Raw genomic sequence first — 22,341 nt, 5'->3', positions numbered from 1 at the left:
AGGCTGGGATTGAATTGCGATTGATTCTCCTGCCATTTCATTTACTTATTTATTTTTATACCCAAGCCCCACCAGGAGTAAAAACAAGTTCCCACGGATGTTGAACAACTCATGTCTTTATTAGTGCTGAGGTTCCACCAGTAATAATAATAATAAACAAGGAGTTAAAGTGCTGACATTAACATTTCATCCGAATCAGGACTGCACACTGACTGAGTAGATATTTCATTGTTCACGTTGGTAAAAGTGTGCCTTTGGTGAGCATGTTGTGCATATGCCACATCCTTCTGGAAACAATCTTATAGTCGTTAGCATGTTAGCGCTGTGCTTTTCTTCGTCAACATAAACGTCTTGAGCCACAACAACATCTGCACAGTTAACACAACACTGACTGCACAATGAAAGTATCCTTACATGTATATACTGTATCTATAAACATGTGATTTCATCTGTGAGGGACAATGCACACGTTCATCAACTCATCTTTGGTTCACTAATGCACATAAAAGATGTCCCAAAACGTTGCGCTATAATACAATAAATATGTCTGAGGCTATGTTACACATGAAAAAGAATAGCAGATGAACATTTATAGTCTCTTAGATAAAATAAAGTGATACATCTGCTATGGTGTATGATTGGTTTACTGTACATATCACCGTAAAACACATGTAACAATACTATACACAATCTACACAGAAAAGATCTAAAAACACAGCCAGAAGTACAATACATACTACACTGACTGCATGGTATACTGGATGTTTATTCCACCTATGTGATGGATTTCATATGACGTGAACAACATGGGCACCAACAACTCACATCGTGTTTATACAATGACATGAACGCTGTTTATGTCGACGCTAGAAGCTTGTGCTCTTTTTTTAACCTTCTCATTCGCTCTTTTAAATGATTCTGCATAGAATACATGACGTTATTTCTGCTCTGCTGACAGAGAAGACACTCATCGGTGGACCCCGACCATCACAGGTCACAACATTAGGTACGCAAGCCAAGTACATGAGGCTTATTGTCATTTGAAATGATAATAATAATTGTAACTTGGACTACAACCACAACGATAAACACACAGGGGGTCCTCGGGTTACGCCGTCTGTTTTACCAACGGACTTAATAACATCATTTTGGCCCAGTGTGTACCTGCTCACTGAGGAATAACAACATCGCGTATTAGTAGAGATGCACAATATCTTTTTTTTTTTTTTCAAACCAACGCCTTTCTGCTTCTCAAGGCTGACACGGCACCAATAACTTTTTTATATCTACTTTTTGGATTTAGATTTAACTGTAGTTTGTGCACACGTGGATGTAAGGAGAAGACATTGATTAGTCCTAATCAAATATCATGACATTACTACTACCACATCCCTACTATCAGGAGAACCAGAGTATAAAGCGGAGGGAGCCACCTGCTGTGGCCCAGCAAGGTGCACTGTATTCGGACACATGCTCCGAGCAGCCGGTGTGACGCCACGGAGGTCTCTGGCAAACCTTTTGCACTTTTCAAACGCTGCGGCAATGGCGTTGCAGGTGGCTGATAAGGTTTTTTGTGTACTCGATGTTTTTTTTTTTCACCTCATCGTGGAGCATTTGGTACAACTAGCACGCAACATGTCTTTGAAACAGTGAATGTTTTTTTTTATAAGTGAGCTCAGGGGAAGTTACGGCAGGCTGTTAACATCACAGGCAGGAGGAAAAAGGAGCGCTTGATTTGCTCACCCGCACAGTACAGGTAATGTCACCTCATTGGAGCGTTTTCATAAGTGGTTATCAGAGCTATTTTTAATGGATTTATCGGTATGATGTCAAAATTCCCTCAAATCGGAATTTTGAATTTGTATTATTATTGTGCTTTACTATGCCTCCCAAGCAGCAGTGCACCAAAGAAAAGGAAAGCCATCACCAAGGAAGTGAAAATGACACACCCACCAATATTGGCTTCCACTGTTGGTCCCAAACGTTCGACTGTCGCAAACCACCATTGAAGAGACAAGTTGACTGAATGCTAATGAGCCGAGGGGACAAAGTCCATGTTTTGGAACTCTCAAGTCACGTCTCAAGTCCAATTCAAATCTCAAGTCAAGTCCGAAGTCATAGGCTTGAAATTTTCGAGTCTTTACAAGTCCTAAGTAATGCTTAGTGTTTACCAAATAATATAATGAATTAAAAATAAGTCATTTGCAAATACAAATTAAATTATCCTCGGCGGTACAGAAACGTAAGCCACACCCTCGCTGTTTGTTCTAAAACCTCATTGGATGGTAATAGATGCATTCGATGACACACATTCTTTGGGAGAATTTGAAAATCTCAAGCATTTTCAAGTTATGAGACTGAAGTCTCGAGTTACTGATGTCAAAGCTCAAGTCGAGTCGCACACCTTTATGATATTTTCAAGTCAACAAAATTGTGACCTGAGTCTGACTGGCGAAGGCTAATGAATGCTAGAGTTGTCATGGAAGGAGATCTTTCTTATTTGATATGTCCTTCATGTGCCGTGTGTCCAATGTGAGGGACTAAGGGGTTCATTTAGCCATCATTCAGGTGGAGGTTTCCACTTAGTCTGGGAAAGCAACTCGTTGGTAACCCAAGGACCACCTGTATTGTTAAATGTTTTATTATTATTATTTATTAGTAGTAAAATCCTTTTGGATACTGCTCCGGTATTACAGCTCAGGTGTTCCTAATGTGTGTGTGTGTGTGTGTGTGATGCACATCACAATGCATTTGTTGTCCTTACAAGTCGTGTCCCAGTCTCTCAATTTCCTCCACCAGAAAGTCGATATCTGACCTGGTAGCGGCCGCGTTGGAGATGACCATGCGGAAAAAGTTGACCTTCTCTCCTTGAGGCTGGTAGCCCACCATTGTGGTGCCGGACTCCATCATCATGGCCTTGATCTTGGGAGCCACCTTTTGTGGTGCGACATCACATGTTACAGTATATTCATAACAATCACTCTCATGCAAGCACATCCATAATGCAAACTAAACCAGCTTGGCAACCCTGCTAGTATACGTTGGGAGCTCCTCCATCAACTACAGTGGGAACTGCTCTGACTTTTTGGAATTAATTAATGACAAAAAACTAAATGTGCAAACACTGAATCCATTTTGTGGACGGTTAGAGCTGTATGCTTGAACTCCAGCAGCGTTACACACACTGTCTCGCCTCACTTTCTCTTACGTGTCTCCCTTGAACCATTCCCCATGCAAACCTGTGTTAACTAGGAACAGTGGTGGAGCCAGACATTTTTCATTGGGGTGGCCAAGGTGAGACCATTACTGACATAGGGGTGGCAACCTTGACATTACAATCCTATTGTAGCAGACACTACCTCTGCACTTCTTTCTTTAATGCAGTCATGTTTCCCCCCATTCTTTAGCAAAGTTCTGCCACCTGCAACTTTTTTTGGTCCCATGGTGGCTTCTTTTGCAGTTGTACTCAATTAAGCCTATTGAGAAATATGCAGTGCGCCTGAACGCCTCATCAGCACAGGGCGTTGTTCATCGTTCTGTGTGCGTTTAATGAACAAATAAACCATGCACACATGATAAAACATGATTAAAGGTTAAATTCAGATCAAAATTGGGAGCAGCACATTCCTACAAACAGCAGTGATTCCAAACCACTGCGCAGCGCACATTAGTGTGCCGTGAGAGACTGCGAGGTGTGTCGCAGGAAATTATTCAATTTCACTGAATTGGTCCAAAAATAATTATCGGACTGATATGAGGGAATTATAACGTCATACCAAAAACATAAAAAATAGCTCCGATAACCACTAATTAAATGAGGTGACATTTCCTGTCCTGTGCAGGTGAGCAAATCAAGCGCTCCTTTTTTCTCCTGCCTGTGACCTTAACGACCTGTCGTGACTTCCCCTGAGCTCACTTGTAAACAAACATTTACTTTCTGAGGAAGACATGTTGCGTGCTAGTTGTACCAAATGCTCCACGATGAGAGGGAAAAAAAAACATCGAGCACACAAAAAAACCTTATCAGCCACCTGAAACTCCAGCGGAGGGGCGTTAGAAGAGTGCCAAAGGTTAGCCAGAGACCTCATTGGCGTCACACCGGCCGCTCTGAGCATGTGTCCGAATACAGTGCACCTTGCTGGGCCACAGCAGGTGGCTTCCTCCCCACTATACTCTGGTTCTCCTGATAGTAGTGATGTGGTAGTAGTAATGTCATCATATTTGATTAGGACTAATCTACAGGTACCGTCGGTCAAATCTTAATTTGTTTGAGTCCTACTTACCTCCAGGTGTGCACAAACTACAGTTAAATCTAAATTTTAAAAAGTAGATATTAAAAAAAGTTACCTGTTATCGGTAACAGTGTCGGAGCTACTTGTCACTCTCTGGCCACCCCACTGGCCACCCCACTGGCCATCTAGACATTTCAGGTATCAACTTATTGCCACCCCTATGTGAGTACTTGTCTCACCTTGGCCACCCCAATGAAAAATGTCTGGCTACCGTATCGGTCTTGAGAAGCACAAACTTATCGGAATTGACATCGGTTTGAAAAGAAGATATTGCGCATTTCTACCAAAAATGATCATTTATTTACTCCAAATAATGCATCTTTGTTAGTCTGTCTACGCTAGCAACCTATAGTGACAGGAAGAACAATGACAAGTTCTTCCACTAGATGGCAGAAGATACATCACGAATCTGTGTGTCCAATTGTTGTTTTGTTTGGTGATGTGCTGTGACGTTTTTCTACTGTAAAATATGTGCCTTGGCTCAATAAAGATTGGAAACACTGTTAGAGAGGATCTTTGATTAGCATTTTTGCTCCCGCCGTGTTGTTGCATTCGGTCCTTAAAAACCTGAGCGCATTGCTGTCTGATAAAGGATCTTTGATTAGTGTTAATGAATGCTTCAGTCTGACTGAGAGATGCAGACATCTCACAGGACGTCACACCCAGCGTTCCATGTTTTTAAAAATAGTTTTAGGAGCAAGAACTTTGGAGGCATTGGACTTTGGAGGTTCCTGTGTATCTTGGCAAAGGAAAGAAAGCTTTAAAGCAGATTAATGAGTCGTTACCTTGTGCAACCTCTGCTGTCTCTCCTCACCAGCAGGCATGCTGCGTAGGCTCGGTGGAATGTACCAGAAGCAGACGTTGGTGTGTTGCGGCTGATAAGGAAAGGGCCATTTGTAATAAAAGCTGATATGCGCTCACGACTACACACAACATTAAGTACACCTTTGCAATGTAATGAGGACCAATGCCTCTAAAAACACATTTTTACTAGCTAATGTAGCTCTGTAAGAGGGATTTCATATCACAAAATGTCAGTATGATGCAGAAACACAAATGTGTTATTGTAGGGTGAAAAGGAATAATCTCACCTCTCCATCAAACACCATCTTGAACCCTTCTCTGCCTTTTATTTTGTAATAAAGGTATGATGACAGGTCCAGACACTTGTCGATATGTTGTTCGAATCCTACTGTTCCCTTAGAGGTAAGAAAAACAGATACAGTTTCAATTTTTAATAATTAATAACAGGTTTCAAATGAATTAATCAGGGTTAAGCACTATTCGTAAGCATGCCTTTTATAAGACAGGATTCCATACATTTGTATGTATTACCATCTCCAAATGAACTGAACACTTTAATGAAGATAAAAGATAGCACGCGTGAAAATCTAACACCAGCAGGACATTTGAATAGCAGTTGACTTATTATGGGCAATGATCGGTTGCGTTCAAGGACGCCATGAAAGTTTTATTTTAATTCATATGCTTTGAGCGTAGTTTCAGAGCGCACTTAAATGTAGCAAAATGTACTTCCACATTAGATGAGAATATACACTTATTGTTTTTTTGGTCTTTCTGTTTATCTAGGGTAGACCACACATACTAGCATAATAGACGCTGATGTGATGTTCGGAGTGTTCCTGAATGCAGTTTGCTGTCTTGTGACGAGAATGAGGAAGTGGTGTTCCCAGGAGTAGAGCAGTATATTTGAATTGGAGATACATGCGTTGTGTTTCAATTGCACTGTTGTTCATGTCTTTAGGTCAGAATACAATTTTGGACAGCTCTAATAATAATATCATGTCAACAGTTCAATGGGCACCTTTGCCTTCCACATAAGCCAGAACTTGAAGATGTCAACATGGCGCCCGCACTGGATAGCCTTATCTCCGGTGTCGTATGCGACGTCGTACTGCTTGTCTGGCTGGAAAAGGTAGCCAGCGCACATGGAGTTGCAGCCCTGCAATAAACCCTGCACAAACACGAGTTCCAAAAGTGATTACGGGACAAACATAGCGAGTGACAGGAGAGGGGAAAGGAAAGTGAGAAAACAAACTTCTGACCTTCTCTCGGACCAAAATGGCGGAACACTGCAGCGGTACCCCCATCATCTTGTGAGGGTTCCAAGTGACTGAGTTGGCCCTGCACTCAGCAAAGAGTTGACCTTTTTAGGTGAGGACAGATCGATATCTGAACATTATGATACACATGGGGGGAGGGTTTAATGTGGGGTGTTTATTATAGAAGTTTGTGGTTGAGAACAGCCTCTCCTCATGCGCAAAAAACAATAAATGTGTGCAGATGGTCTTCAAGCTCTTACAGTGCTAATATCATGAATTATTATTATTATTTACTTATGAACTATTTATTATTTATCATTTATTTGAATGCACACGTAGTGCTATTCTCTTAAAATATTTTACAAAGCTGAAATGATTTTATTTATTTTAATACAATTTATATATATATAAATAATATTTAGAAATATATATTCATCCATTCATCCATCTGCCGATTATCCGAGAGGTTGTGTGTATATATTAGATAAATAAATATTACATAAATAAATAGGATAATTTATAACAATTTATATAAAAATAAAATAAAACATATATTTGATAGATTTTTAATGTAAAATATATTTATTGATATATTTAATATATTTGTACATTTATAAATATATATTCATATATATATATTATTTCTCAAATTTTATTTATTTATGCTTATTTACACAAATCCCAGCTTTTATCATTTATAAAAATGCATAAATAAATAAAATTACAAATATATATACAGTGTTCCCTCATTTATCACCGGGGCTAGGTTTAAAAAATAACCCGCAATGGGTGAAATCAGCAAAGCAGTCAGCTTTATTTTTTACAATTATTATATTTTAAACGTTTATGTTTAAACACTCTAATTTCAAACCTTCTTTTAAATTTGAATGACCAACCTACGTGGCTGGACACATGAGAAATTACAGTATTAATAGTGACCCACGCATATTTCACCGTCCCTCTGACCGTGCCTCTTAGTTCTGGCGCCGCTCCGCTGTAGCGTTTTTGCATCCTTGTTAAAAGTTACTGCTGCTGTCGTCCTAATGCTATTTTCCTCCTTGTTGTTAAGTACGTAATGGCGCCCTACAGCCGCGTAGCTTCTACCTTTCTTCAGCATGTCCAGAAGTCCAACTTTATGTGTAATGGTTATCATCTTCCTTTACCTTTTGGGTGCAGAATGTTTCGTCGACATCGTGGGTTTTGTCGGGAAGAAAACTTGCAAACATACAGAGTTCAGACTCACACTGCTAGCTATTTGCTAGCGATGGAAAACAACTAGAGACACGGCACTGAGGTGATTGATTGACAATGGTTTACAACCCCTTAGCCAATCAGGACGCAGAACACAATGGGTGGGTTCTCTCTGATCCAATAAGGACGCAGAACACAATGGGCGGGTTTCCTTTAGCCACTAAGGATGCAGAACACAACAGGTGGTTCTCCCTTAACCAATCAGGGCGCAGAACACAATACAAGTTCATACGCTTCCAAAAAAAATGCATGCAAAATTGCACACAAAAAAATCAGTGAAACAGAGGCCATGAAAGGTGAGCCGTGATTTTTCCTTTAAAAAAAGTATATATAATAATAATATATATTATATATTTTTATTAAAATATACATGTATATTTTTTTATTTTATTTAGTAATTAAAAAATAAACAAATTGTAAAAAACTATTTATTGTATATATATTTTTTTTACATTTGATTTATTTTGAGATATATTTTTCTAGATTATGTCACTTTTACAATTATATATTTACCGTTTTTTTATGTAGAAAAATGAAATAGAAATTGAAATTAAATATTTAATATTAATATATTCTCAGCTAATATTTATATTAATATTCTTGATAACTTTCAATCATATTTGTAAAATGGACAAAACATGACATGACATCAGGGGCACAGCACCACATTCTGAGGCCCCATACGTAAGCCTCCTGGAGGGCCCCCCACATCTGTGATGTATTGATTTACCTCTCGACTCCATTCAGCTTGTGTCTGTGTTTCCTGGACATGAGCAGTCCGCCCCCCCATGCACCCTGCACACAACACAAGAACACTGCATCAGTGAGGAAGTACACTCATGTACATGGGAACTTATTAGTGTTCTAATGACACAGCCCTTACATCCACATGAAGCCACATGTTGTACTTTTCACAGATGTCTGCAATTTCGTTGATGGGATCGAAGGCTCCGTAGACGGTGGTGCCGGCCATGGCGTTCACATACATGGGAACGTACCCCTGGAAAAGAAGCACACACACACACACACACACATAGGTAATGACAGCCTTTCTCTGACATCAAAAAGACAGGCTGGAGCATTTTCTCTAATAATGCACTCCCTTCCTCTCTGCAGACGTGCTTAGCACTAAATTGCTTGCCCACCCCTTCCAGCCTCCACATCATTTTACCTTGAAGAATGACTCCCAACATCATCGTATGTGAGCGGGCGGACGCATTAGAAGCTTATTAATATAACCTTGCTTGCTCTGGCACATTTTGCGGCATGGATGAATGGCTGCCATTGTACGGCAGAAGAAAAACACAGTGCAACCTCTCAAGCCAAATACCCTGAAGGTGTAAAATTCGGAATTCGATCAAAAAACCTCGCAAGTCACACGAGCTGGTAAAGGTTGAAGCACCTTCATGCATGCTTCTTTGTTTCTTTGGCTGTTTTGCAATGTACATCTTCACTTTCTGAGAGGGCTACTTTCCGGAACGCACTTAACTTGAATTGAAGCTTCAGTTCAATCCATCCAAGTCAAGATGCCACCAAAAGCACACTGTCCCTTTAAGTGTATAGAATCGTATCGTTGGCTGAACATTGCGATATATATTGCATCATCAGCTAAATGTCATGCGATGAGTGTATCGCTACAGCCCTAGTGATGATAACCATAGAAATTTATTGCAATGGTGAAAATCGGTACGTTTGTTTTGGAGGTTGTGAAAGTGTTTCAGGTGTTTAAATTCTCATTTGGAATTTTTATACCTTGGATTATGCCTCCGGGCCACGGTAGCACCACTGATGGCAAAAAAGGAAAAGTGTGATGATAGCCATAGAATTCCAAATGGAAGTCACTACACTGGAAAGCGGTCCTGGCTGCTCAGTACAATGTTATTACAGTAGAATATTATCATTATTTATGTGAATGTACACAACAAAGTCACCTGCATTTAGTTTTCATGAGAAGATATTACCTCACAAGCCAGTATTCTGCTGGTTAAAAATGTTTTTATACTTGTGTGATGATTAAAAATGCTAAAATGTTACCTATACAGTTATGAAAAGGTTTATGATGGTGACACTTTGATCATTATTAGGCTGATATAAGGGAATTAGGATGCCATACCAATTAATTAGGTAACATTAAAAATAGCTCCAATAACCGATCATTTCAAAAAACTCTCCAATGAGGCGAGATGATCCGTACTATGCGGGTGAGCAAATCAAGCGCTCCTTTTTTCCTCCTGCCTGTGACGGTTAACCTCCTGTCACAACGTCCCCTGAGCTCACTTGTAAAACAAACATTCGCTTTCAGGGGAAGACATTTCCTGTGCTAGTTGTACCAAATGCTCAGTAATGAGGGGAAAAAACCCATCAAGCACACAAAAAACCTTATCAGCCAACTGACACACCAGTGCCGCAGCGTTTGATAAGTGCAAAAGGTTTGCCAGAGACCTCCGTGGCGTCACACCGGCTGTCTGTCTGAATACAGTGCACCTTGCTGGGCCACAGCAGGTGGCTCCCTCCGCTTTATACTCTGGTTCTCCTGATAGTAGTGATGTGGTAGTAGTAATGTCATGATATTTGATTAGGACTAATCAACAGGTACAGTTGATTAATTTATTCCAGTCCTGCTTAACTCCAGGTGTGCACAAACTAGTTAAATCGAAATGAAAAAAGTAGCTATAAATAAGTTATCTGTACCATACTGGGAAGCAGAAAGTATCGATTTGAAAAAAAACATATTGTGCATCTGTAATTATTTCTTATTTACACTGACTTCAATGAACAGATTTTGTTCCACCTTCATGGTTTTGGATTTTCACCTTTTGCTTGGCGGCGATCACTTTGGCTTCCAAATCAGCAGGAATGACTCTCCCTCTAGAAAAGACAGATTTCACAGTCAGTCACACGGGTATGCGTCACGTCCAGTCTGCATGTGGACAAACAATAACCTTTCATCTGTGTTGAGCAGGATCAGGTTGTCTGTTCCAAATCCGAGAGCTGCACTGGCCTTCTTGATGGAGTAGTGGCTCTGCGAGAATATGATTTTAATGAGCGTTTACTTTTATGAACATCTCATATGCCACAGACTGTGTTGGACTAACATGCTCAGAGGTGAAGAGGACCAGTCGCGGTGCAGCTGCCATGCCTTTGGTTTTGACCTCCGGGAAGTACTTGTATCGTGCAATCATTACACTGTACATGTTGGAGATTGCGCCTCCTGCAAGGAAAGCAGATGTGTTCTCTCAGCAGTGGAAAGCTAACCGCACACGAGCGCTTCCACTGCGCACCCAGTGGAGTGTGACACAAAAGCACTGGCTCATTTTAAAGCTTCTCAGCCGTACTTGGCTCTTCTTACCTGGGGAGAATATTCCGTCACCCTCCCCCTCGGGCCAGCCGATGATTTCTCTCATCTTTTTCAGCGTCAGCTGCTCCATCAGTACGAAGACAGGTGCAATCTCATAGGTGAACCTGCAACGCAGAAAGTACATGTAGTGTTTAAAAAGAGGCAAATGCAAACATGCTTCTTCCTGCAGGAGACTAATGGAATCAATAAGGAACACGGTGACACGTAACAGTATGGACATGGAAAGGCTGATTGTATAGTAAGGGTGCTGTGCGGTGCACGCTCTTCTCACACCGGAAGACTTTTCTGCACAGTCACACCTCATTTCATGTGAAATTTGCAGCAGTGAAAGGACACAGGCAATACCAAACCGCATGATTGCTGCTTGGGATAGTTTTTACACCAACCATTTACTGTAGAAAAGCTACATCCCGTAGCAACAACACGACAGTACTTTCTCTTACTGTCTGATTACAAGTCACCACTCATTTCATTGTCATTTTTACACATTAAATAGAGGGACACAAGCACACAACTTAAGGAAGCAGGGGAAAAAAGTTAAATGGAGGACCGGAGGAAGCCGAAGTACTTATTGTCCAAGACATCAAGGAACTGGACAAATATGAAAGATGACATTGTCGTAACCACAAGGAACATAAAAGGCACAACGTGAGACTTAATGCAGCTTAAAGTCATCAACAATCAATAATCTCCATATATTATATATTATTTATTGATAGTAAACAATAAGTTATTGCTCAATTTATATACAAAAATTACTTGGATTTATTTCTTATTCATTTTATTGTATGTATGTATATATTACATTATTATTTATTATTTCTTCATTATTTATTATATATACTGTATTCACATTTACTAATACATTTATCCTTGATTTTTTTTTATTTACATGGCTTATTTACCGTAATGTCTCTGCTTATTCGAATTGATTTAGTTATATTTATTACTAACAATTTCTTCCTATTTTATAACTTCAACTGTATTAAAAAACACGTCATTTATCGCTGATCACCAATAAGTTATTGCTCAATTAATAAACAGAAATTACCTGTATTTATTTATTGATAATTATAATGTTATATATTTTTATTATTATTATTTATTATCTTTTTATTATTTAGTATGTATACAATATTTATCCTTGATTTTTTTTATTTACATGTATTATTTAATGTCTAATTTATTTAGTGACATTTATTAACAAGTTATTCCCATCGTATCACTTTTATAAAATTTTAATCTAATTTTTCCACATTTTTCTTTCTTTCTTTTATTTAACTACTTGTACTAGTAAGGGTAAAGAACAACTTCCACAACATTAAACACATAATAATTAACAGCTATTTACACAGCTGTGCTGCAAAGCATTCTGGGAAGCAGGAAGTAACTCCTGGTGATGCTACATTATGAATGACAGGAAGAGGAAACACTAAGGAAATGACTCCACAGCAGCACTAGAAGGATTATGAAAGTTGCTCATTCATAGCGTACATATGAATTTCCTAAATAAATCCTTGCCACGTATTCAATTCCAATAGTAAAGCAACTGTGACAGGCACAGCTGTACAATTCTATTGAGATCCACTACGATTGTGTTAGCATTCAGTGGTGTACAACTACTTGTGGAGCTAATTAAGGCCACCGAAATATTAGCATGTTTGTGCCCTTCTGTCATTGACAGCTACAGCAACAACTTAAACAGGACGTAATGTATACGTAAATAAATATTAAAGCAGAAGAAGCACGCCACCGCCTCATAGATGTTGTAAGCTCATTCCACGGCAGTCTTGCATCCATACATTGTGCTTCATGTACAGTCAGTCTATTAATGTCACTCAATGTTTGCCAGGGATGATTAGCTTTGACAGAGTCATTCATAAGACAGATTGCATATATTGTAGATAGCGTATGTTGGAGCCAGTGTGTGTGTGTGTGAGCCAGCTGCAGTCACCGTCACCAACACTGGTAAAATATACTCCCTAATTACTAAAATATACTTCAGTCCTTCATGTTCCACTGTTATGCAGTCACAGGCGAGCTGGAGCCTATCCCAGCAGACCCTGGCGTTTACTGCTTGATGAAGACTCAAGTTTACTGACTGACAAAGACTCGAGTTTCACTGTCTCACAGGTGGTCCACGAAGACTCTCGGGTGCTCACCAAAGACTTGTGTTTCACTGACTCACTGGTGCTCGACGAAGACTCCAGCTTACTGACTCACGGGCGCAAATTGTTGCGTTGCTCACAGTGCAATGAAACCAAAACACAACACATCCACAGCACAGCAAGTTCACGCATCACATAAATCATGAACAACACCTAAGCGCTAAACATAACACGTAACTTAAAACTCTTCTTTTCAAATGCCCGCAAGGCATGCTGGGTTGTCCAGCTGCAACAGCAATATGAACTATGAACAATAAAACATTCCTCCTTGTTTACTTTTCTGACGACCTCCTCAGCATATTTTGCAAAAAAACAAAAATGCAACAAAACACAGCAAAATGTTGGGAGAAAGAGTACCACAGGCTACCCAGCATGCCTTGCGGCGGGAATATACGGGTGTTTTTTTGGCGTGGGTATTGCGCGTAGTCATGTAGCCCGCTACAGTTTTGACGTTTAAGGTTTAAAAAAAATGGAATTTGGAAATGCCCAGTGGGCCCGATTAAGATGCTTGATGGGCCTGATGTGGGCCGCGGGTCGCAGTTTTCCCACCCCTGCTCTACAAGCATCTTGCCTTTAGGTTTTTTTTGTGACTCGTGGGGGCAGAAGAGCAACTGATGCAAAGATGATTTATGAACCATGAATGATAAGAAGAAGACTTACATGTTGGTGTTGGCTGTGGAGGTCAGCCACTCCCCTGCCAAGCCAACAATGTCTAAGCCAGTGGACAGCTGGTTGAAGAACCTGGGATGACCTGCCATTGATGAATAAAACAAACATCGTCCCCATTATTATTATTACTAGTAACAAAGCTCGTCTAGCTCGTCCTTGCCCTCCTCACCTGTCCTCACGCCATACTTCAGCGTGTCCCTGCAGTCCACCAGGATCTGCTCCAGGGACTCGGGCTGCTCGGACAGTTCCAGGTTGAAGCCCTCCATGCCTTCCAGCAGCTGGTGTGGGTGGTGGAAGTCCAGGACCTTGGTGGATCTGTCAAAGGTTTTGCGGATGTAGCTGGTGAGGATTTCCACCACCTCCAGCAAGAACTGCATGGTGGGCTCCTCGCCGTTTTTGGCAGGTAAGAGATCTGCAAAAACAACAACGGACTCGTGTGCTGCTCCACCTTTATGATAACAAAACATTTCGTGCTGGTTTTTATTGCTACCCATTGATGAATTTGCTTCATTTAATACACTCTGTGGAATATGCATTAGGTTCACCTGCTCATATATTGACCGCCAATGAAAAAATGCCCTTACAAAGATAATACGTTTTGTTTGTAGATGGATTATTTTAACTTTATTGCCATTTGTAGACATAAAATAATAGCATGCAGCACAAAATAGCCTTAAATCACAAGAAACACCTCCTGTACGTTCCAGTAAAACAACATTAGACAACAGATATTCTGTCTGGTCGTTATAATACGCTTTGTGCAAGATCCTGGCATGGTGGCTTCCTGTCGCTGTGACAAAGCTTTCAACATGTCCATAGGATTGATCTTCCTTACGTGTACAATATTGCACTCTCAGCACAACCTACAAGATCAATACAACTAAATTCAGTATTAACTAACAGATTCATTTCATTTATATTCATTATTATTTCTTATTCTGACGATGTCAAGCTGCAGTGCATCGTACTGAGAGATGTTTCTATTATTTATGATCCTTGGACACACAGGTCACCAAAATATTACGAAACAAAAACACTTCAATAGGAGGTGCAAACTACAAGCACCATGATAAACAGATTTTTACATGAATTCCCACTTGACAGCGTCAACCGAAATCATTATTATCGTTAGGAAGAAAGAGTGTTTGTTACAGCTCTTGCTGGAGTACATCAGGGTGTCCAAAGTCCGGCACAGAGGCTATTTGCGGGCCTGCAGCTCGTTCTTTTATGGGCCTGCTGCATGTTTTACAGCAGGGGTGTCCAAAGTGCGGCCCGGGGGCCATTTGCGGCCCGCGGCTGTGATTTTATCGGCCTGCAGCACAGTCTAAAAATGCAATTTAACACTTAAAAAAAACAACTGCAGCAAAAGTGGGAAAATCAATCAAAAGTCAAAATGTTAAGAGAAGAGCTGTAATCTAGCAAGGAAAAAAAAACATAATTTCACAAGAATAAAGTAATAGTATGAGGAAAAATGTAATTTTAGTAGCATGACGTTGAAATATTAAAGAAACAAGTTTGGTTTTTTTTCTTCAAAGACAAAAACATGAATAAAGTTGTAATTTTTGGAAGCTTAGGTTGGGGGAAAATTTCTAACATAGGAATGAAGTCAAAATATTAGGAGAAGAAAATATATACAAGAAAAAAGTTAAAATGTTTGGAAAATTATACCAAAAAAATAACAGTAGAAATTTGACCAGAGTAAAGTCAAAATATTAAGAGAAAAAAAAAAGTTTTCTAATGAGAAAAAAGTTGCAATTTTATGAGAATAAACTTGTAAAATGAGGAAAATGATCACTTTAGTAAAAATGTTGAAATAAAGAAAAATACATTATTGTTCAAAAGATATAAAGTTATAATTACGAGAAGAAAATTTACAAGAGGAAAGCTGAAAAAAAACAGCAGAAATGGAAAAAACAGCAGTTATTTTATGGGAATAAAGTCAAAATATTACGAAAAATGTCATCATTTAATGAAGAACAAAAGTCGCAATTTTACAAGAATAAAATTGTATTATTATGGAAAAAAAACATCATTTTTAGTATCAATTTTGTGCACCGTGTCACCGGATTGTGTGTCGAACGGACGCCCTGCTGGCAGGTTCCTATTAGTTTCTTACTCTCCAGGGGGCGCTACTGAGCCGTTTTTTTTTCACCAGGGTTTCTGGAATAATAAAAATGATTGTAAACAATAGCATGTCAGTCTCATAGTCAGGAGACTGAGGGGTCAAACCTTTCTTAGAACAGCTCATCTTGAAAAAAATATTTATTTTTTAAACAATTGTTAAAACTTAATATATAATATTAGAACATAAATATATTTCAATATGTTTAAAAAGTTAAATATATAAAACTTATTTTTCACAATATTAAAAATTAAAATACATGTATAAAACAATTCAAATACACATATATATTTAAAAAAATATCAAACAAATACAATAAAATAAGTATCTTTTTGACATACATTATTTCCAGGCTTTCATCATAGGTGTGAAGGAAATGTTTTGTATACATGTGTCCTGTGATTGGCTAGTGATCGTGCAGTCCAGTGTGTAGCTCTCGCCCTAAAAGAGAGTTGGGATAGGCTCCAGCTCGCCTGTGACCCTAATGAGGGAGTAGGAAGGTATAGAAAATGAATGGATGTATAATTGCTTGTGAAATAAATCAAATGTAAGGAATACAAAAGTATCCCCGCGTCCTTCCTCAGTGGAAAACCTTAGAGCACCCCTGGATGACATTACATCTAAACTACACACAATATATTTTTGACAGCCCATTCCAGGATGCTGCACATATGAGCATTTGGGGTTGCAGGTGTACCTAATATTGTGGCCACATCATTCCTCTTATGTAGACAGTCATTGTTAAAGGGAAACTGCATATTTTTGGGGAATTTTGCCCATCATACACAGTCATATGTGAGACATGAACACTTCTTTCTCTTTTCTATGCTTTGTAAAGATATAAAAAAGAGGCAGCTAAGAATGCATGTAATGGGATGCACCTATTCCGCCTATAAAGCCTTCTGAAAAAACCTCCAAAAAGCGCCAACAATGCCCCGTTTACATAATGTGACCTGCATATTCACCAAGCTACATTGTTATTATTATTGTTATTAACATTGTTACGCTGAAGAACTACATTACTGGCGTAGTGACAACTCGCCACACCACAACGGCTAGCTTCAGCCAGCTAGCGACTAGCTTCACCGCACACTCGCCCACAGCGGGCGGGGATGGAGGTGGGTCGTTACCTGAAGGACGAGGCGACATTGCGAGTTGGAAGTTTGAACCTGCGACCATCGCCTCAGGCCACTAGCGAAAGGTAACGCTACATATTGGAGCTGCCACCACTGCTGCGGTGTTTTTGTTTTTGAGTTTGGAAAAGCTAGGTGTAGCGTTCCTCTCTATGTTGCTATGTGAAATCAATGCACCCAGGAAGGAAGTTCTACTAATGCTTAAAATGACCAAAAAGCAACAAAATAGTGTAAGTATTACATGTTATCATGAATGTACCTGTTACTACATGCTCACAGCGTGGATATAAAATCCTAAAAGCTTGTTGGAGGTTTTTGGAGGCGTTTTAATAGAATTCCTTGTTGGCGGAATGGGTGTGCCCCATTACGTGCATTACTGTTTTTAGTTGTTTTTATATCTTTAGAACGCACAGAAAAGAGAAAGACGTGCGTTTATGTCTCACGTAAGGATTGTGTATGATGGGCAACATTTTGAAAAAGTGCAGTTTTCCTTTTAATTGACATGCATCACTTGTTTCCAATACCTCTCGCAAACATGTTGGAGAAGTCGGTCTCCGTGCGCGTGAAGCGCGCGCCCCCGCCGCTGTTGTCACACGAGAGCACGAGGCTCCTGGCCGCGCGCTCCTTGAAGGACCCCGCGAACCTGCTCCTCTCCTCCAGACTGTTGTTCTTCTGCAAAAACCCTGAAGCGTCACACGAAAAAGAGGAGTCCACGTGATTACCATCCAGAAACATGATGATTATTTTGGATTAACTTAGGTAATTCATCTCTTTATTTTACTTTCTGCTTTTGTGTCCACGAGGCGAGCTCTTATCGCGTGCATGTAGGGGGTGCTATTTATGGGCGGGGGGAGTGTAAACACGACGACATCAGCAGAGAACTCCAGCCGAGCACAAACAAATTGGTAAATTGCCGTCGTCGTGTCCTGGTGCGGATCCAGGATCAGTCAAAATGTTTTTAATGAAATAAAAGTCTGAATATTGTGGAGCTGCTTTGGAGATGCTTTTTCATGAGAGGTTTTGTGGCGTTTCATTGCGCTCTTTCACGATGCAGATCCAGCAGACTGTGGATGAAAGCAGCAATCATGAAAGCAGCAGAACGTGTCGGTCAAAACAATTGTGCAGCAGCGAACACCCGTGCGTGACATTTGCTTTTATGGGATGTGTCAGGTCTCCTTTGGTTACTGCTGAAATGGACTCTCAGGGGGCAAATTGCAAGTAATAATAATAATAGTTTCATTCAATTTTAAAACCCCCATCGTTTTCTTCGTCAGCTTCAACTCAAAAGAGACAGAAAATGTACTTTTAATTTAATTTATTTTTAAAGTAATTTTGGAATAGTGCATGCTTATTTGTACGGGTGTCATGACACGATGCACGAGGTTGGGTCCACGAGAACCAGGACAAGACGGGATTTTAACATGACTTTTATGAAAAGTACAAAGAAAAAAAAGGCAATATATTGCAATCAATTCATGTAATTTCTATACATTACACTCTACTGCACTCTGTGTGCATGCTAGCGGCCCCGCCTCCACCCTCCGAGACAAAGAGACTGCATGACTGACAAAAGTGCTCACTGGTGCTGAAACCAATGCACAGAGTCAATCTCTTCCCGCCTGTTTGGAAGCAAGAGACGAGGAAAACAGACACACATGCACATGGCAATATATTGAGGCCGGCAAAATGACCAAGTTCATTTATTGTGTGATGAATTCATTCATTTACCATCGTCCCAGGCCTCTGGCGCCCGCGAGACATTTTTTTTCCTCAACGAGAAATCTTGCCACGTTTTAATCTCGCGAGATCTTGTGACACCCTCACTTATTTGTTTAGATACAAAAATAGAAATGACACAATTTTAAACACATAACATTAAATTTTATATTGTTTAATTAAGATGATGTTTCATCATAGAGCCTATGCTGCACAATGTCATTCATGTTTTTATTTATTCATTATGACTGAAATAATTGCCATAATCTAATGTAGAGCAGTATAATATTAGGTAATGTCATGTATTATAATATAATTATGAAAAATTGACTTTTTTTTTTACTATTACACATTTTACCTTATAAAATTGGCAACTTGGTTCATGTTAAACACAGGCTGCGATCAAACTGCTGACAATGGGCAGGATGAAAAAAAGCTTACTCTCCTTTTCGGTCACGTGACGTACAGTAATTCACTATAACTTGAAATCAACTAAACGGCGAGGACAATATTTTAATATACTCACCACATATCTTCATTCCCAATTTTCTTGTACATCCATGAGCAACGCCACACCAAGCATCGTAGCCTGCATGCACATCACACCAAAGTTCTTCAAAATACAAGCATTTCATTAATTAGCCTCATTTCTATACACGATACACGAGGTCGCCCCAGGCAACGGGGGGTGGGTGGGGCTGGGGGGGCGGGGGTGTCTAACACTGAAATAGTGCCCACCCCCAGGCCTATATAGGACTTTAAATTCATTATTCCTCAGCTTTAAAGAGTGCTTTATAGTGAAAAGATGCGAGATACAAGAGCAGTGCCTTATCATGGGCTTACAGCCACTCAAGGGAGGAGGGGGCTGGGGGCTAACTCTTCTGCCAGTTATCAAATACTCCACACACAAAAAAAGAAGACGAAAAAAAAAGCAATTTAGGGGCGGTGGGGTGACGGGGGCGGGGTGGCTAATTCCCATTTCAACCCTCAGCTTTGGGTCATTAGACAAAGCATTGGCCTCTTCCGCCGATACCATTTTTAATAGTCCGCACATAAATTGTATACGTATGTTCTATAAAGCAAATACTGTATATTTATTTTAAAAAATGAGAATACGCCAATATTCACTGGTCTTCCCCCCCCCTTGAAGCGTTTCCTCGGGCTGCAGGGCTCAAGTGTGCCATTAAGGCCAATTTCATATGCCTCAATTCATTGGCTCTCAGGGGCTGTTTACGTTCATGCATGCTGACGCTCACTAAAATGCACAGGAGAAAACCCACATTCATAATTATTATTATATATAATTAATGCTATTTTATATTAAATATGGTCTGTGCTGAATTAAATGCTGCAATCATTTGCTCATTTGCGGAGAAAGGACCCCCCCCCGGTCTCCACCTCTCCCCATTCAATGGAAATGATTAATGACCCCCGAAAGAGGCCCAAATAACATGCGTGAAATAGCATTTGATCCGCAATGTGAACCTACTTGAGCCCGGTGCTCGTAAATTTGCAGCGTTGGGATCCGGATCTCCATCGGAGGAGGAGGACGGTGCAGACGCCATCAATCCCCGCAAAAAAAGTCCTGAGCTCAGCTCCCCGCCACTCCAAAAATAAAGAAAGAAATATCCTGGTGGTCTTCTGTACTCCTTATTTAAAAAACCCTTGTCTTGTCTTATCCAAGATGACTCACTGGTGAGGAGAGAAGAAAAGAAGAATGTGCTGCTTGAAGTTGGACCTGTGGACGAGCAGAACCAGGACCAGGACTCGTCTGTCTGGGAAGTTCACTCATCAATGAATAAGTCATCCGTTCATTTCTTCAGTGTCCAGAGTCTTATTTTAATTAAAACGTCACAATGTGGCCTATTTTATTAATGAAATACACTATTAATACTTAAAATGTAGTACGTGCATGCATAAACGCACAAATAAATGTTCAGAGTTTGGCATTAGTCTTTATCTAATTAAGGAATAATGCTCTCAAATACACTAACTTGCCGAACGTCATTTTTGGCATGTGGGGACTGTCAAAAAACGATTAAAATAAAAAAGAAAAAACAGTATGCGTCTCCCACTGCCGAAATCACTAAGAAAACATGTTATGTTTATTTTAAAATATGCAAAACAAATGGTGTCGGTGATCAAAAATGCAATCATTTGTTAGAGTTACATGACAAAAAACACCTGTTACGGCATCTGCACTCATAATAAAGCACATTTAAAAAGAAAAAAAAACATGAGTTCGCATGCAACACATACATCCTTACCGTGGCTGGGCGAGGAGGTGCAGTCCAAAATAGACTTGAGCAGATCTCCAGCGCTCCACTCATCAATGTCACGCAAGGTGACCTTGTCTGGGCTGGAGTGGACATTTAAAGAAAGCCTTGCCCACAAATGAGCGCGTACCTCAGCCTTTGCAGCATTTTTGTGAGTCTCCTGGAGCACTGCTAGTGAGACTTTTTGTATGTGGAAGTGTTGCTCCCCTGTGGGTCCTCGTCACGGACCTCAAGTTTGATGCTGGTGGAGCAACACATTACGTAGAGGGGGAGGATGTGTGTGTGTGTATGTGTGTGTGTGTGTCACTGATTTTTGCTCCTGAGGAGAAAAAAACAAAGAAAACGACATGAGCACAATCAATCCTTCAGTCGTTGAGCATTTACTTCACCCCAATCCTCCTCCAATGTCCTGTCACCACATATCCATCTTCCAGGTGTTTTAGCACAGAATTGACCAGATGACGTCAGTCATCTCATTTTTTGGGACATGAATATCACCTGAACATCTTATTTCAGGCGCTTCTGGACGAAGAGTCGCTATAATAACTTCCGCTAGGTGGCAGTAAGCAACCAAAAATAAGATAGCCTGACTGCCAGGGGTGCTTCCACAAATATTTAAGTGGCGCTATAATTATAAACGGAACCATCAAACTGGGACACTGTCACACAGGGGGAGTAGGACACGCTGAAATAGACGCAGACACACATTGGAACATGTTATATTTATACAACAGTACAAATGGTGCTTATTTGATTCATTCAGCACTGGACAGCTCCATAAATGCTCCAGATGCAACATATTGGCGGTCAAATTGAGAATTTTGGTGCTTCTCTTGTCTTTTCCAGCTTAGAAAAATACTTTGATGGAACAAAAAGTGACAATACAGTTAAATAATTATCATCATGGGGTACATTTGTGCAGATTATACACCATTTTCGGCTAATTCTTCATCTTATCTTAAGACATTTTGTGCAATTTGATGCTCAATCTCTGCATTTTTGGGATGACCTATAGAACAGAACTGACTGACTTTGGATGAAGGGACACAAATTCCCATGTGACAAAATCTTAAATAGTGGAAGCTGTTCCAACAACAAAGGGTGAAACCAATCCCGTATATACTTACATTTTCCCTTCTTATAGTTGTCTAAACATAACCTCGAGGAACTGGAAGGTGAGATCGACAGGCGGATTGGTGTGGCAATGCTGACTCTGCATTGGTCCGTTGTGGTCAAGAGGGAGCTGAGCTCTCAATTCATCGGTTGATCCACGTTCCCACTCTTACCTTTGCA

General features: G+C 40.0%; 1 protein-coding gene across 2 annotated transcripts; it reads right to left on the bottom strand.

The window, feature by feature from the left end:
- Positions 1-100: 100 nt before the first annotated feature.
- On the bottom strand, positions 101-21,472 carry LOC129188181 (glutamate decarboxylase 1-like). Of its 2 annotated transcripts, none has more exons than XM_054788361.1 (17): positions 21,040-21,472; positions 20,262-20,510; positions 19,299-19,361; positions 17,581-17,739; positions 13,971-14,213; positions 13,793-13,883; positions 10,956-11,068; positions 10,702-10,817; positions 10,549-10,628; positions 10,420-10,474; positions 8,490-8,606; positions 8,337-8,401; positions 6,359-6,437; positions 6,118-6,267; positions 5,384-5,491; positions 5,078-5,167; positions 101-2,934 (listed from the first exon to the last, which is right to left on the bottom strand). In XM_054788361.1, the coding sequence occupies exons 2-17, from the start codon at positions 20,335-20,337 to the stop codon at positions 2,761-2,763; spliced, it is 1,779 nt and encodes a 592-aa protein (XP_054644336.1). In that variant the 5' UTR covers positions 20,338-20,510; positions 21,040-21,472; the 3' UTR covers positions 101-2,760. The 2 variants fall into 2 exon arrangements, with proteins under 2 accessions (XP_054644336.1, XP_054644335.1); XM_054788360.1 differs by having other exon boundaries at positions 20,262-20,464; positions 21,040-21,471.
- Positions 21,473-22,341: the final 869 nt, after the last annotated feature.

This window comes from Dunckerocampus dactyliophorus, chromosome 9, assembly GCF_027744805.1.
Source record: "Dunckerocampus dactyliophorus isolate RoL2022-P2 chromosome 9, RoL_Ddac_1.1, whole genome shotgun sequence".
Classification (NCBI taxonomy): Eukaryota; Metazoa; Chordata; class Actinopteri; order Syngnathiformes; family Syngnathidae; genus Dunckerocampus; species Dunckerocampus dactyliophorus.
This window is presented reverse-complemented; position numbering and strand designations above follow the sequence as displayed.